The 14,376-nt window shown below is 45.4% G+C and overlaps 1 protein-coding gene across 2 annotated transcripts in view; it reads right to left on the bottom strand.

Annotated features, from left to right (window-relative positions):
* Nucleotides 1-58: 58 nt before the first annotated feature.
* NID2 (nidogen 2) overlaps nt 59-14,376 on the bottom strand; it is a 78,694-nt gene continuing 64,376 nt past the window's right edge. Inside the window, exons 12-21 of one of the 2 annotated variants that reach the window (XM_067735822.1) lie at nt 12,528-12,647; nt 11,466-11,696; nt 7,569-7,790; nt 6,773-6,942; nt 4,424-4,553; nt 3,843-4,014; nt 2,867-3,024; nt 1,581-1,704; nt 1,026-1,138; nt 59-748 (exon numbers count right to left, since the gene is read on the bottom strand). In XM_067735822.1, the coding sequence (XP_067591923.1) occupies nt 738-748; nt 1,026-1,138; nt 1,581-1,704; nt 2,867-3,024; nt 3,843-4,014; nt 4,424-4,553; nt 6,773-6,942; nt 7,569-7,790; nt 11,466-11,696; nt 12,528-12,647 (1,451 nt within the window). In that variant the 3' untranslated portion in view covers nt 59-737. Of the gene's footprint in view, nt 749-791; nt 1,139-1,580; nt 1,705-2,866; nt 3,025-3,842; nt 4,015-4,423; nt 4,554-6,772; nt 6,943-7,568; nt 7,791-11,465; nt 11,697-12,527; nt 12,648-14,376 lie in introns of those variants that run through there. The other variant, XM_067735816.1, reaches the window with a different exon arrangement.

The following is a 14,376-nucleotide window of genomic DNA, read 5'->3' as shown; positions in this document are numbered from 1 at the left end:
TTTAGGTACATGCCACCCCCTGACTTCATTATACATATAGACAATACAGATCGTTAAGTCATAGGAAAACTTAAAATATTTTATTGGAGTAATCTAGAAAATTTGAGAACTGTTACATCTTTAATATTTATATATAAATGTAATTTCTGTGGGTAATTCTATAGAGGGACTTACAGGATCAGAAAATACAAACTGAAACATTGTAGCACCTTTTAATATAAATAGAAATGCACTTATGCAGAGGTAAAAAAAAAAAAAATCTTAGAATAAGTTGGCTCTTTCCCATCAGTTCTGCATAGCCTTCTCTACGTCAAGGTTTATGATCTTTAGGATCATATTTTTATACTAATCACATGTACTTTAATTTCTTGGCCAGGAAGAATCTGTATCGATAGTCAGATTTAGGGTCTTAACGTGCTCTAATTGGTTCTTAGTTCAATTAATTTGGCCTTTTAAATATGACATAAATGTTTATTAAAAGTTGCTTTAATAAGCAACAATTAAAATTGTTACCTTTTTAATCTTGAAATAACTTTTGTTTTTAAAAATACAGTAGTAAAGATTGAGGTATAAACTTTTCACAAAATATACTTAGTCTTTTTGCACTGAAAATGTTCATATGTCCAGAACTTCTAATGGCCAATTGCTTTTTCACTTTCTTCACCTTTGTCCGCAGTAAATGTCCTTTAGGGTCCTGATTCCGATTGTAAACTCCCAAGTCCTTTATAATACCATATTTACTTTCTTCCTGTGGAGGGAGGGGACAGCATGTGAGTATTTTATATCCAGTTTGCCACAGCAAGTCTTTTAAAGAGGAAATATCCTAATAGACCTTTTTTTGTGTGTATAGTTAAGCTAGGTAGACTTAAGGTAGTAGAATGGTCACCCCTATGTGTTGGCCATTAGCTTTTCTAGGTCAGAGTGGCTCTCACCAGTGGCAGCAGCAGGCCAAGTGTGGTCAGTTACCAGACCTCTCTTTCTCTACCTGGCTGATCCAAAGGAGCCACCTGAGCATGTCCGTTTACCTGTTGGGCAGTAGGGGTAGACTGCAGTTATCCCGTAGAGATGAGATCGCTGCTCTGGGAGATACTCATCAGTAAACTGGCCACTGTCTCTATTTACTGATATAACACCATCCCTGGTAACAGAAAGGAAGAGTGAATTCATAGGATTTAAGGTTGGATAGAAAAAGCCAGTTTATCAGGAAGCGAAATCTCTGCCAGACTTCTAGAATACATTTTTAAAAGTCAATTTAAATCCCATAACTAAGTAAGATACCTCATGGTACCATTTAAAGGTAGTCTTCTATTCTCTGAAGATCAGATTCAGAGTAATGTGCTTCCTTTTTGGATAGTTTATTACCAAATAGCTCTGCCCTTTTTAAGCTGCATGTGAGCAATACCATTAAATTTCTGGGTGACGTAAAAGTATGCTTTTAAAAGCAGTAACGCTTGAATGATGTTAATCTCTCTGCTAATGAAGAGAGAATAACTAAAGTTGCTTACTAACATTTGGTACAAGCGGTGTGTCCTCCAAAACTGGACAAGCCTGAAAAGGCAAACTGAGTGTGTCAGGCTCACCTTCTCCAGTCGGTGTGGTAGAAGTGATCTGCATAGCTTACAATGCTGAACGGGTAGTTGAGGTTGTTTTGAATAACACGCCGTCCAGTTCCATCAGGTAGTGTACACTCTAGTTTTTTAGTTCCTTTTAAAACATCAAAGAGGGAAAAGAGATCCTTTCATGCGATGGGAAAAAAAAGAAATCCTTTACCAAAAATAGTGGCAGGTAAATTCATTCTCAAAGGAAACAAAGGTAGAACTAGAATATTCTATCCCCATTGCAATAATACAAATTAAAAACTGTAAAATTTTCCTATTCTATTACCAGTCTTCAGTTTGTTTAAGAGCGTTATAGTTTTTAGTGGAATTTAAACTCTTAATCCTTTTTTGGAAGAAAGGATTGCATTTACAGAAATCTGGCTAAGTTTCTCCCAAAGTAGGACATTAGAGATGAAATTATATCAGTGTTAAAAAAAGTTTGTATTAGCTCTTAAATTGTTACAAACATAACATTTGGACAAATATTAATACTTGCCCTTTGTAAGCAATGTATAATAATAGCCAAGGCTGCCTTTTAACTAAAATCCTTAATATTTTTTTTAAAGACTGTATTATTTTCTAGTTAGGAATTAAAAGTTCCATTTTTCAATGTAAATTTTTTAATAGCTAAACGAGGCAAGAATCTCCAAGTTTCACATTTCTCATGGAACCCTGAGTTAAATTTCAAATACTTATTAAAAATATAAATGCAGTATAATGAAACAGCATCTTTTCAGTTGTGCTAATAATGAAATCACACAACAGAAAGAGAGAACCTTGGGAATAGGCAACCCAGATTTATTACTGAAGGAAGCCATCCTGCCACATCGCTTTGTCCTCAGCACAATAGCATACTGACTGTTAAAGTAACAGATATTTATAAATGTTATAATACTGGCAAAAAAGGAAAATAACTCCTGTTCATTTAAGCCTGTCGATTCCAACAATGGCTAATATTTATTTTTAACCTAAAAAGTGTGCCAAGTGCTCACGTGGAGGAAGGGCAAGCAGTACAAAAGTAGGTTGGACACAGTACTAGCCCTCAAGCTTACCACCTGATTCAAACATACATCCAGGACCTCAGGAAGTTCATCACAGGAGTCATTACAAAGTGCCCTCTAAAAGGAGTCGATCATTTGCTGTACTCTTACAAATGTAAGCCAGAAGTCCTAAATGGTGGGATTTGGTTTTACTGTAAAATCTGTTCGAGTGCTCACGCTTGCTGAACATGGTAGTGTTCTGTATTTGCATTCCATGAGTAGTAGTACCTGCATCTGCCCAGCAGAGCAATTTGGAGAAGGGGTCAAAGGTTAAACCATTGGGTAGTCCAATGTCTTTATTCACTAGAATTCTTCTATTTTCTCCATCCAAAGACGACGATTCAATTTTAGGAGCTTCTCGATTCCAATCTGTCCAGTACAGGTTGCTGTAGATAAATTAAATGGAGAAAGATAAACCTTCCCCAATGTATAGAACCCAAATTTCAGAACCATCTTTGAGGCTTTTCACTAAGCATTTCTGAGTCAAAAACACTTCGCTGAAAATGAAAGCTGAAGGTTATCTTTACTGATTTGAAGGTTTCTCTGGAATTTCATTTGGTAGAAGCCCCATTAAATATGACAAGAGTTTCTCAAGGTATAAAATCCTCCCTGATTCTAACAAGTCCTACTGAAACACGGACCAAGTTATATGTCCCAGTTGATGACCTTAGCAATTATCATAGACAGGAAACATTGTTCTTTTGACTGTTGCCACTGTGAAAATGAGGCCAGAGAAATAACATGCCTGGTGTCTGAGTTTTGCTTACTCACCAGCTAATGCAGTAACCTCACTGCAGGTTTAACGCTGGGATTTCCTAATGTGTTGCTGGAGGAGACCGACTTCATTCCGGTTGAAGTGCTGTCTCAGGCTTGGCCCGATTTTCTGATCCAAAGTGCCCCCCAGTCTCACTCACATACTCTGAATTCTCTGTGTATCACATCACAGGCTTAATAATTTCCTATTATCCATTAGTTTACTGTCTTATTTCCTCCTAGTAGAACATAAACTCCATGAAAGAACAGACCTTGTCTTTGCCTAAACAGTACCTGACACCTAGTAGATCCTCAGTGAATACTATTAACTTAATATATTTTGAACTTTTATGCCCATGTTCTGACCCTCGCCTACAACTGTACTTAGAGCCCAAGGGCTTCAAATGAGGATCTACAGGTAACAGAGGAGAATTAGGGAAGCCCGGCTGACCCTCGGATTGGATCCACAGCGATGGCGCGGGGGTTCACCAGGTCCGTGTGGAAGAGGGCCCTGCGCTCAGAGCCGTCCAGCCTGGCCCTCTCTATCTTATCCAGGCCGCTGTCTGTCCAGTACATCGTTCTATGAAAGTGGTCGATGGCAAGTCCTTCGGGGCTTATCAGACCTGGAATAAAACAAAGGCAGGGCTGGAGCAACTGCAGCTGTGAAAGGTGAACCTGAAGCAGAGAGCTCTGCTTATTACTATGTTTGAATAGTTGGGGGAAAAAAGTCTTGAGAGTTTCTAAGTCAAAACACACAGAGTCAATAGAGGAACAGATCCCGCGTTAGTTCTTCTGCCACCTCTAGTACCCTCTAGCCTAACAAGACCTCCCAGCCTGATGGCAGCAGGCATCCCCAGGGCTGGGGCCAGGCAGCATCAACCGTAGCCGCACCTTGAATTCTTACTGCAAGCCCTTTCTATTCAGAGTCCTAGCAAGAAGGTAGAGGGGAGACTTTGGCATAAAAGAGGCAAACAACTTGGACTTGGTAGAATGAAATGGAATGGGAATTGTCTTCTGGGTGAAGCTGCTGACCTGAGTTAATGATGGTCTCGGGCTCTGCTCCCGATTCCAGACGGGCGCGGCTAATTGTCCGTCCAGCAACGTCTGTCCAGTACACCATCCTCTCCCGGCAGTCGTAATCAATTCCCACGACTATGGAGCCCTTTGTGACCAAGACACCGAATTGGAAGAATTAGGATTCCTTGCATTTCCCCCGACTTCATGCTCGGCTGCCTCACTCATGCATGGCTGCAGCGAACAACCCTGCATCACATGGTTTTATGGCAGCCAAGCACAGTGGTTAGATGTGTTGGTGATGGAGGCCAACTTCCCAGGGCAGAGCCGGGCTTGGCCACTTGCTAGCTGTGTGACTTTGGTACTGAACTTCTATATGCCTTTGTCTCCTCATTTGCCACATGAAGATAACAATACCTACTTCACGTGGCTGCTATAAACAGTAATACCATAAGTGCTTATAAGATATCTTAATCAGTAATTAATATACTGTAAGCTCTCAACAAGCACTATTACTATTGGTGGTAAAAACAGAAGTGATTTCATGAAAAGATTAGCCCCTTCAGTGATTAGAGGACAAATGCTAGTCTCAGCAAAGTAAGTCTTTTAATATTTCACTGGACAAAAACTGACTCTTTCAGACGTTATCAGCACTTTTTCAAAAAGCCTTTCTAAAATTTGCCAATATATAACAAAATCTACCCTCCCCTCCCCTGTGAGATCTTTCTGCTATCTGAGGTGCAGTCACCCTTACCCCCATCTCTGCCTCTTACTCCAAGGCAATCATTTAGTTGTACTCTTGTATAAAAGAAAGTATACAACTTGATGGGTTAAGGAACTGGGGAATGGTGGTCACCTGACCTCTGGCTAGGGAGCTCTCCCCTCCTTCCTTATTACTAAATAAATGATGCAGTCTTTTTTTAAATGCCGAGTCTGTGATATTCCTTTCCAAAACTCTGCACAGAAGTTGCTTCATTCAATTTCCAATCCAGAGTCCTGCTCTGAGAAGCCTGGCAGACGTGCAGAGCCAACATGCAAGGGCCACCCAGCTATCCCTGAGGTCATGCAAGCTCCCTGCTTGCCTAACAGCCTCCTGGGGCTGTCCTGAACTTATGCCTCTGGAAGAGGAGTCAGTACAAGAAACTACAAGGCAGGATTAGGCTCCTGTGGAAGAGTGGGCAGTTTATATGGGAGGATCTGAAGGTCAAGTACAATTTTAAAATTTAAAGTCATCTGTCGTGGGCACGGGTGCATGGGCCTCCATTAACCCAGGGAATCATGGGATCCATTAACTCATGTAAAGGATTTCAAGGTTTCTTGGAGGAAAAAGTCCCAGTTTAAGTAAGTTTCCACAAGATGTGCTTAGAACCCATATTCCATTTCTCTTTCAGTTCCACCACCATTACCATCAACAACCCTGCCCTCATCAGAGGCAAGTTCAGACATGCAGTGAAGCCGCCTGACTTGGCTAGAATAAATAGACAGTTAGCTTGAGGTGATGACAATTTTCTCTTTTAGAGAAACTTTACAAAACAGCAGCGAGTATTTGGAAACTCATACACAACTCACATCTTGAAAACAAAAAACCCCACATTGTTTTCTGAACACCGGCTACTTCTAAACTTTTTTGGACCAGATAAGAGGTTATTCATTAACAGAAGTAAATGTAAACATGGACGCTGTATTATTCTTTCTCATAGATGAGCAAATACCTGGAGCGTGAAGTTTAGAAACAGAATTAGGCGATTTTCCATTGTAAGTGTCAGTGCCCTTCTGGTGAACTCCCTTCTCTTTGCAACATTTTAGAGAAGAAATCCCTTCTCCAAAATGGAGTGCCTTGACCATAGGGAGGCTGCTGGCTCAGGAAGCAGCCAGCATCCCCTGGGGAAAGCCCTGTCCGTTCCTTTCCAGGATCACCCACGCTCCCCAAAGTTTCATCTATGACGGAGTCAGAGAAGATAAGAGGCTGGTCGACAGAACCAAATGGGAGGGCAGAGGGCTGCAACGATGAGGCCGTCATTAGTTGGCTTCCAGGATCTCTGCAGAGATGTCTATGGCTTAAAGAGAATGCTGGGGACCTGCGTTTACCTTCTGTCACTTTCCCTTGGATCCCCACATGCCGCCTCAATACGCTGACAACTCTGAAATTCCCTTACCACACATCCGAAACCCCATGAGCCAACTGGAGAAAGCGGCCTTGGTCAGTCAGACGTGACTCCCAGCCACAGAGAGCCCCCTCCTCTTCTGTGTGTCAGGCTCCCGAAGACCGCAGCCCAGAAACCCTCCAGGATCCCCCTCCACCTCAGGCCTTGCCCAGATCTGGAAACCTCATGCAGACCCGCCCCCCGGGGGAGAAATCCACTTTACATGCAGCGACAGCAGAGTCTTGGCTGTGTCCTTCTGAAGCCTGGTACCATTGAGGGGCAAGTGGCCGATCTGCTGGCCCTGGGCATAGAGCAGGAAGGTGCCAACAGGTGGAGGGGTCACGTCGGGCCGGGGCGTGGGCCGGGCTGTGGGCGGAGCAAGTGTGGGTATACCTGCCGTGGGGAAGAGGAGGGTACGGGTAGCAGAGAGGGAAGGAAACGGGGTGGGTGGGGGGAGGGGAAGAAAAGTTACTTTCCCACATACCAGAGCCTCCAGAAACATCAAAAGTTTTCACCCTGGACAGATGTGCGCCAGATGTTCCTTAAAAGAAATTCTAATTTCTAGGGGTTTTCCCCAAAGATCAATTATGTAAATCACTGCCAATTACTGGGGAGGAAGACAACAAAACATTCCCCTCAGAACAAAGGAGAAAGTTTTCTTTTTCTTTTCTTTTCTTTTTTTTTTTTTTTAAGGGAAAAACTCCAGAGCCAGTGTTGTGTCAGCTTCTCTCTGGGGCCCCAGGGTGACACGTGTCCCCTTTCACCCTGGGCTCAGAGTAGGGGAAGGGAGGAGGAACTGCATATCGAATTTAGTTCCAGATGCTCTAATTACAGAAACTGTTAATGACAAAACCAAATGTTAAATCTGAATCGGGATCTGGGGCAGACCAGGTTATAAATCAACACGGCTTATCAGCGACTTCTTCTGTTGGACCTGTTCACCCCTCATTCCCCCACCTTCACCCGCAGCTGACAGCTTTCCTTCAGGGACACCTCAGATGCTGCCCCTGGGTGCTTACATGCAGGGGTGATGCCTGGCTGGGAGCGGGTGCCTGGCACCTCTCTGCCGTCCTGGTCCACACACCAGCAGAAGTCACTCTTCCCGTGGCACTGCAGGGGCATGAAGTAGCCCAGGTCATCGCACTGGGGCACGTACTGGTCGTCCCTTGGTGTGCCACCATAGTGCTCCAGCAGGCTTTCCCTCCAGCGCTCACAGACAGTCCGGGGCCTCTGGGTGGGCTCTGAGCAGGTGGGGACAGAAAGCCTTTGATTGTGAACCAAGGACAGAATGTAGCACGTGGCTTAAGATCCCCACTCCTGGCCTCCTGGCCGCCTTCCTCCTCGTGTCTGTTAACGACACCTCAGCCAAGCCCCTGGATGCTGGCCCCGAGTGCTCTAAGAAGTTCTCCACAGGAATCAGGAAAAAGGGTCGTCCTGATGCTCCTGTCTCCCTAGGCCAGAAGGATTGTCATCAAGGCCCAGCCACGTCAGGAAAGAACAAGAGGAGGTAACATCTGGGGTGCAAGGCTCGCTCAGCCTGGGAAGGGGCGTCTAACAGTCCTTGGGGACTCAGGGCCTACATGATGCTTAAAGCCAATATTTATTCTTTCTCGTTTCAAACTCCAGGACCTGCGTCTGAGAGGGCTGTCTTGACATTGGCCAGCGTGTCTTAGAAAGTATTACTGAATGTCCTACTTACATGGCCTTGAGTATCTGTCCATTGGAAAACTATACTGAGTAAAAATAAAACCTACTGTAATTAGTATGTGTGAGCATAGGAGAGTTGGTGGCAAACAACTTGATACTGACTGTGAGACACTGCAGCTCTGTGAAGTCCTTTGGCCACCCTGCTCTGGGCTTATCTCAAAGCTGAACCTTCTTCTGGAGACTCCAGCTTCCCACCATGTTGCTCTGTCCCCTCCTTTCTCCAGCTTCCTTCCCCATCCTTCCCCCTGCCCCCCATGCCCGTACCCCCCTTCCTCACCACCATGCCTAAACTCCTGTTAGCTGCCCTTGCAGAGCAGTTTCTCTGCCTGCAGTTTTTTCCCAGACTGCTTCCACAGGGCTGCCAAGGCTCTGTCCCAAACACGGCGGTTCTCTGAGAGGACTGCTTCAGGCAGTTTAACTTGTACAGCCTCCTAAGATAGGATTACCTAAAGGAACTTAAGTAGAAGGTACTTCTTCATTAATTCCTGCAATTCATGCCTATGGTCTGTAGAATCATACAGCCAAGTACCTACTTATACCACCATGTGGATGTGTAACAGAGATCTCTGAGGAGAACAAAAACTGGGCTTTCCGCCATCAAAGCTGCTCTCCCCTAGACTTTTCCATGTCACTAGACAGCACCTCCATTCTTTCCATTGCTCAGGCCCAGTCATCCCCGACTCCCTTCTCTCACTCTCCACGTCCGATATGTCAAAAAACGTCAGCTGTATATCTTCACATCTCACCACACCCACTCCTGTCATCTTATGCCAGGATTACTACGACAGCCTTCTTACTGGTTTCCCTGCTTCCATCATCTTTCCTGCCCACCCTTCTCCACCACCCCACAGTAAACTCAAGGGGCAGCCAGAAAGAGTCCCTTTAAAAAAACTCATTTCATGTCACTCCTTTGGTCAAAACCTCCAATGGCTTCAAAGAACAGTTGGAAACATTACATTTGGGCTCCAGCACCTACACTTCCCCTAGGAAAGGATGGTGAATAAAATCTTCAGAGCTCAAACCCAATGAGCACAACTCCAGGACTCACGACGTTTGTGGGAAACGGATGCCCTTCAGGCTGTCTCTATAGCTTATGACCCACAAGAAGCAACCCTCTTTTTAAAACATCTTGGAGAAGGAGAGACTGACTTCCTCACCCAGATGTGTCTCAAAGGAACCAGAGAAGGAAATGCCACTTCCTCAGACACTCATCATCCCTCACAAGGTGGGATTCCCTGGAGAAGTTCCCAACACTGCCCCAGATCCACCTAACAAACTCAGAGGATCGCTTCTCAGGGGACCACCCAACGAGGCCCATCTCTTTGTTTGGAATGCGACACACAGCACAGTCAGCTTCTGGGAAAGGGGCACCTCACGTCACCTACACGTGGGCATCCCAATCATTCCTTATTATTTCAAGCTACTTCTTGATCCAACCATGGATTTATTTCTATTTCTGGTTGGCAGGGTTTTACATATTTTTAAATTTTGGGCACAGAATGTTCTCTCTCCCTTCAAAGCTGACCCCATTATGCAGATGAGACTGGTCAGAAATGGCAGCCGAAGACAAACCAGCACCGGGAGAGAAGCTTGGCTGTGGGAAAGAGTCTGTACAAAGGAACATGTTCTTCTTTTAGTAATTAACTTTTCATTCTCTTGGCTCCCTTCTGGATCACTGTTCTTAACACATGCCTGTCTTAATAAATGTCATAGAATTCTGAACCATTCCCTTAAGGTGCCTCCCAACCATCTGATTTCTTCAAACCCCAGCTGGAGTTAGAACCAAGACTTTTTAAAGACTAGGCATGAGTGAAACAGAATTTCTCTGTATTCCTTTTCTTTTTTTTTGGACCTGCAAAATATTTTCCTAAAAACAGGGACAGAGAGGAACTAGGAGTGTCACTGTGGAAGCAAGGGTATATATACATCTAGATCAAGCATTAACACTTTCTACTTATATGAATCTTAGAACCACTAATGTCCTGGCCATCACAATTCATATTATTGAAAGGATCAAAACTGGTAGTAATTCTCCAGTTCTTACTCTCATACGTTAAAAGCCAAGACTAGTACTTATGGAACTCTTTTCAATAGTAAAAATGGATCTTTGGGGGCTTTCCTGGTTGCGCAGTGGTTGAGAGTCCGCCTGCCGATGCAGGGGACGCGGGTTCGTGCCCCAATCCGGGAAGATCCCACATGCCACGGAGCGGCTGGGCCCGTGAGCCATGGCCGCTGAGCCTGCGCGTCTGGAGCCTGTGCTCCGCAACGGGAGAGGCCGCAATGGTGAGAGGCCCGCGTACCGCAAAAAAAAAAAAAAAAAAAAAAAAGGATCTTTGAATAGCAAGCTCGTGGATATGTACAGGAATTATTTTGGCTAAAATGATATCAAACCAATTCTATGTTTTCATAATAAAGTTCTTCTGTATTAAAAGAAAAAGTTCTTCCCGTCTTTGAACAACTCAGCGAGGCGTAGAAACCTGCCTTGGCAACCTGCAGTTGGCATGAACTGTGAGCGCTTGGGAACCACACCTCACACAGGTGGGGGGTGCTCAGACGGTAACAGACAGGCTCATGCGCTGCATCTCAGATCACGCAGGCTAACAAAACGGGTTCCTGTATCTCTTCTAAAGGTGACAGGAGCAAGAGCGATTCCCCATCGACATGCGAGCCTGGCTAGAGAGGGCTGGGGTTACTTGCTTAGAGCACACTAGCTGCATCCCCCTACACGTGTCATACTTATTTTTCCCACTGATACTAAAACAGCCTTTGGACTGTTTCCTGCACTCCAGAAGTCAGAGTTAAGTGATACAAAGTTACTTGGGAAGGCAGTTTCCCTTTTGGACAAGAGGCTGGTCTGGCGAGGTCATCAAGCTCTAAGATCTCCCTAAGCTGCAGTAACAGATTTGGGCAGTGGCCTCAGCCTGACCTCCACACTCAGTTTCAACTTCTAGTCTTGTACTTGTCTAAGAGGCTGGAGTCCAACATGCATGTCACGCCTGGGTCTGTGTGTCTCTGTAAGATGAACGTGCACATAGGTGTGTGCCCACCATTCAAGTGTTCCTAGGAGGAAGGAGGCTGTGCAAGGATGATGATCAGCCCTGAGTCTGCGTGGTCTGGGCAGGGGTTATAATCTATCCCACAGTAAGCAGCGTTCTGCTGCTCTGCCCCAGCCCTGTGCTGGGACCAGGTGTCTTTCCGGACTGGCTTACCTCGTGGTCCGCAGCGAGGCGGGACGGAGCCGGGTGGGGTCCGGGTGCCAGGGACTTCTTGGCCATCGGGGTCCACGCACCAGCAGAAGCCAGTGCTGCCGTGACACTGCAGCGGCAGGAAGTGGCCCTGCTCATCGCACTGCGGGATGTGGAGCTGGGCAACAGGATGAGTGCGCTGGGCCTGGGCATCGTGCTGCTGGCGCTCACAGGGTCTCAATCCAGAGGTGGGGTCTTCCGGGACCAGAGCAGAGGAGATACAAAGGAGGAGTAAAAGGCATTGCAACCCATCCACTTTTACCAGCCAGCCTCAAAGTCTCCTGAGGGTTTCTTTTTTTCTATAACTGGAAGACAGGATAACATGGGAAAAATAGCAAGGCGCTGGAATTTTGGAGTCCTGGGTTCTTAGTTTAGCTCTGCCACTATCTACCTAATTTCTCCCTAATTCCCGCAGTTTGCCCTGTAAGTCCTGGCTGATGATACAGTGAAACAGGCCTCTCCCCTCAGCCCTCAGGGTCCTATTGCTATTTGGGTAAAATGAAGAGCAACCCATGACTTCTGTCCAAACATCCCAAGAGACTCCAGAGAAAACAATTAAAACTGCGTTCATCCCCTGAGGTCCAGAGCTGAAGTCTGAGAAACTCCAGGTCAAGGGCAGTTGCTAGACTGCACCGTGTTGGCCAAGTTCTACTAGAACAGTCACCATGGGGGCTCACTCCCTGCTCACTACTGCATGTGCCTCCTGGTCGGTCAGCTCGATCTCAAGGCTTCATCTAAATTGTGCACTTATCAAAGCAAAGCAGATCACCAGGAGAGTTAACCAGAACTGCTACTAGGTAGGACCGTGGATGGGTCATACCTCGGGCCTCCCAGAATGCTAATAACCAGTGAACTATCAGTAAACTAGGCAGCCAGAAATAATGCAGGAAAAAATCCAGAGCCTGGAAAATCCACCAACTCAGGCCTCAGACCCGGGTAAGTCAAGAGTGGGCTGAGGTGCTGTAGAAAAACAGCATTGAAGGATCTGGGAGTTTTCTGTGCCTGATCTGGCCCCCCAGACCTTACCAGGTGTGCACTGAAATCCATCCCCATGATATCCGGGTCGGCAACGGCAGGAGAAGGAGCCAGGAGTGTTGGAGCAGGTGGCCGAGGGGTGACATCTGTTTTCTGAGCATTCGTCAACATCTGCAGTGGTCAGGGAGGGAGAGAGAGGGAGGGAAGGAAGGAAGGGCACAACTTCACTGCACACAATCTATGCCACCACATGGCTTTAGTGCGCGCGCATCAACCACGAGGGCTCCACTTCAGAAGACCCTGGGCGTGAGCAGAAACACGTCGGCACCTTAAAGACAAGCTTAACAGTCCAAAGTCGAGGGACACGTTCAGTGTAGAAATCAAACGTATACTTCACAGAGAAATATATCCTGGCACCTTTCATCTACAGTGAATTCCAGGAAGTTTTTACCTTTGAACTAGGTCCATAAACCATTCATTCCCTTCCATTGTATTCCATATAATAAATATACGTAACAATAGGTTTTTGTTTTTCCTTTCCTTATTGGCACCATCTCCCTTTAGCACTGATTTACAGACGCAAAGAACCCATTGAGGCTCCAAATCCTTCTTCAACTAAGTAAGAAGCCCATTCAGTCTTACATAGTCAGAGAGTCCTACTACCTAGAATGCCCAATTAATCAGCAATTTTCTTTACTTTCCACCTTTAGAAGAAACAGAAAAGTATCAGAAAAATATTATCAGAGATTTTGAAACAACACACAGAAAAGAAAATCTAAATTTGTCTGGCTTATCAGTACAAACAATTCAGGTCCCAACATTCTCCATGTGGTACCGTGAGGATTAATTCTCCCATTTCTCAAAACTGCAACATCCTGAAACTTCAAACAAAGGCTGACTTACATTCCTTTTATTTACTGAAATCAGCACAGGCTGACAACAGCAAGACACCACCCCCGCTCCACCCTGCTGCCAAAAAATAAAGAAAGAAAAGTCTGAAAATATAACTGTGGAAACCAATGGCCAGTGGTAGAGATAAGCCATCTTCAGAGACAGGAAGTCTTCCTGAGTAAAAGAAGGATAAAGGGTGTAGATCTGATCAACGCTCGACTGAAAATGAAACAGAGTGGTCGCATCTATGTTTTTAAAACGTGTGAACAGGGAAAAATGCGGGACGGGGTGATCGGTGTAAAACCTAGAGAAGAGGAGTCCCAGAAGGAGAGAACTGCATCAATTCTGTACAGCTCGTGCACAGACACACTGCACCCTGGAAGCCAGAGACTTCCAGCCCTGAATGTGACGTCAGTCAGACGTGGCTCCTCGCCCAGCCTCCGGGACCCAGGTGAAATCTCTTCTAGGGCGATCAGTGCCACCCTTGCTGTGACCATGCTTTCACTGAGCCACCTTCCCATGACTAAGGGCCTTTCCCAGGTACCAGTAAGTGGATGTGCTGGATACACAACACAGGCGTTCTGTTCAGGGGAGAGGAATCTCTGACATCGTAATTAGCAATGTAATCACTTATACTGCTTATCCTCAGGCTCAGGGAGTTTACTGCACGTAAATTAGTTTACTCTGAAGTCCAAAACCGCTGAATGCCCGACACAACCAAGTTCAATGCCACCCAGAGAGGCTCTGCCTAGATGAGCAGTGGGCCTGTCTAGTCACCTTCCTTTCACTGACAAAGGCTGGAAAGTGGTTATAAATTCTTTTGCAAGGTTAGAATCAAACAAGGTTTGCTGGTTAGCTACTCAGTTAACCGAAAATAAACCAAATAAAAATAATTACAACAACAAAAAGCTTATCTCCAATCCAATCATCACGGATTCTATAGTGTCCTATTTAATTATCGTTGAGGTTGGCCCTCTGTCTCTTCAGTAGGACAACTCAAATGCCCAGC

The sequence above is a fragment of the Pseudorca crassidens genome, chromosome 1 (assembly GCF_039906515.1).
Source record: "Pseudorca crassidens isolate mPseCra1 chromosome 1, mPseCra1.hap1, whole genome shotgun sequence".
Classification (NCBI taxonomy): domain Eukaryota; kingdom Metazoa; phylum Chordata; class Mammalia; order Artiodactyla; family Delphinidae; genus Pseudorca; species Pseudorca crassidens.
The sequence above is the reverse complement of the archived record's forward strand: the minus strand, read 5'-3'. Positions and strand labels throughout refer to the sequence as shown.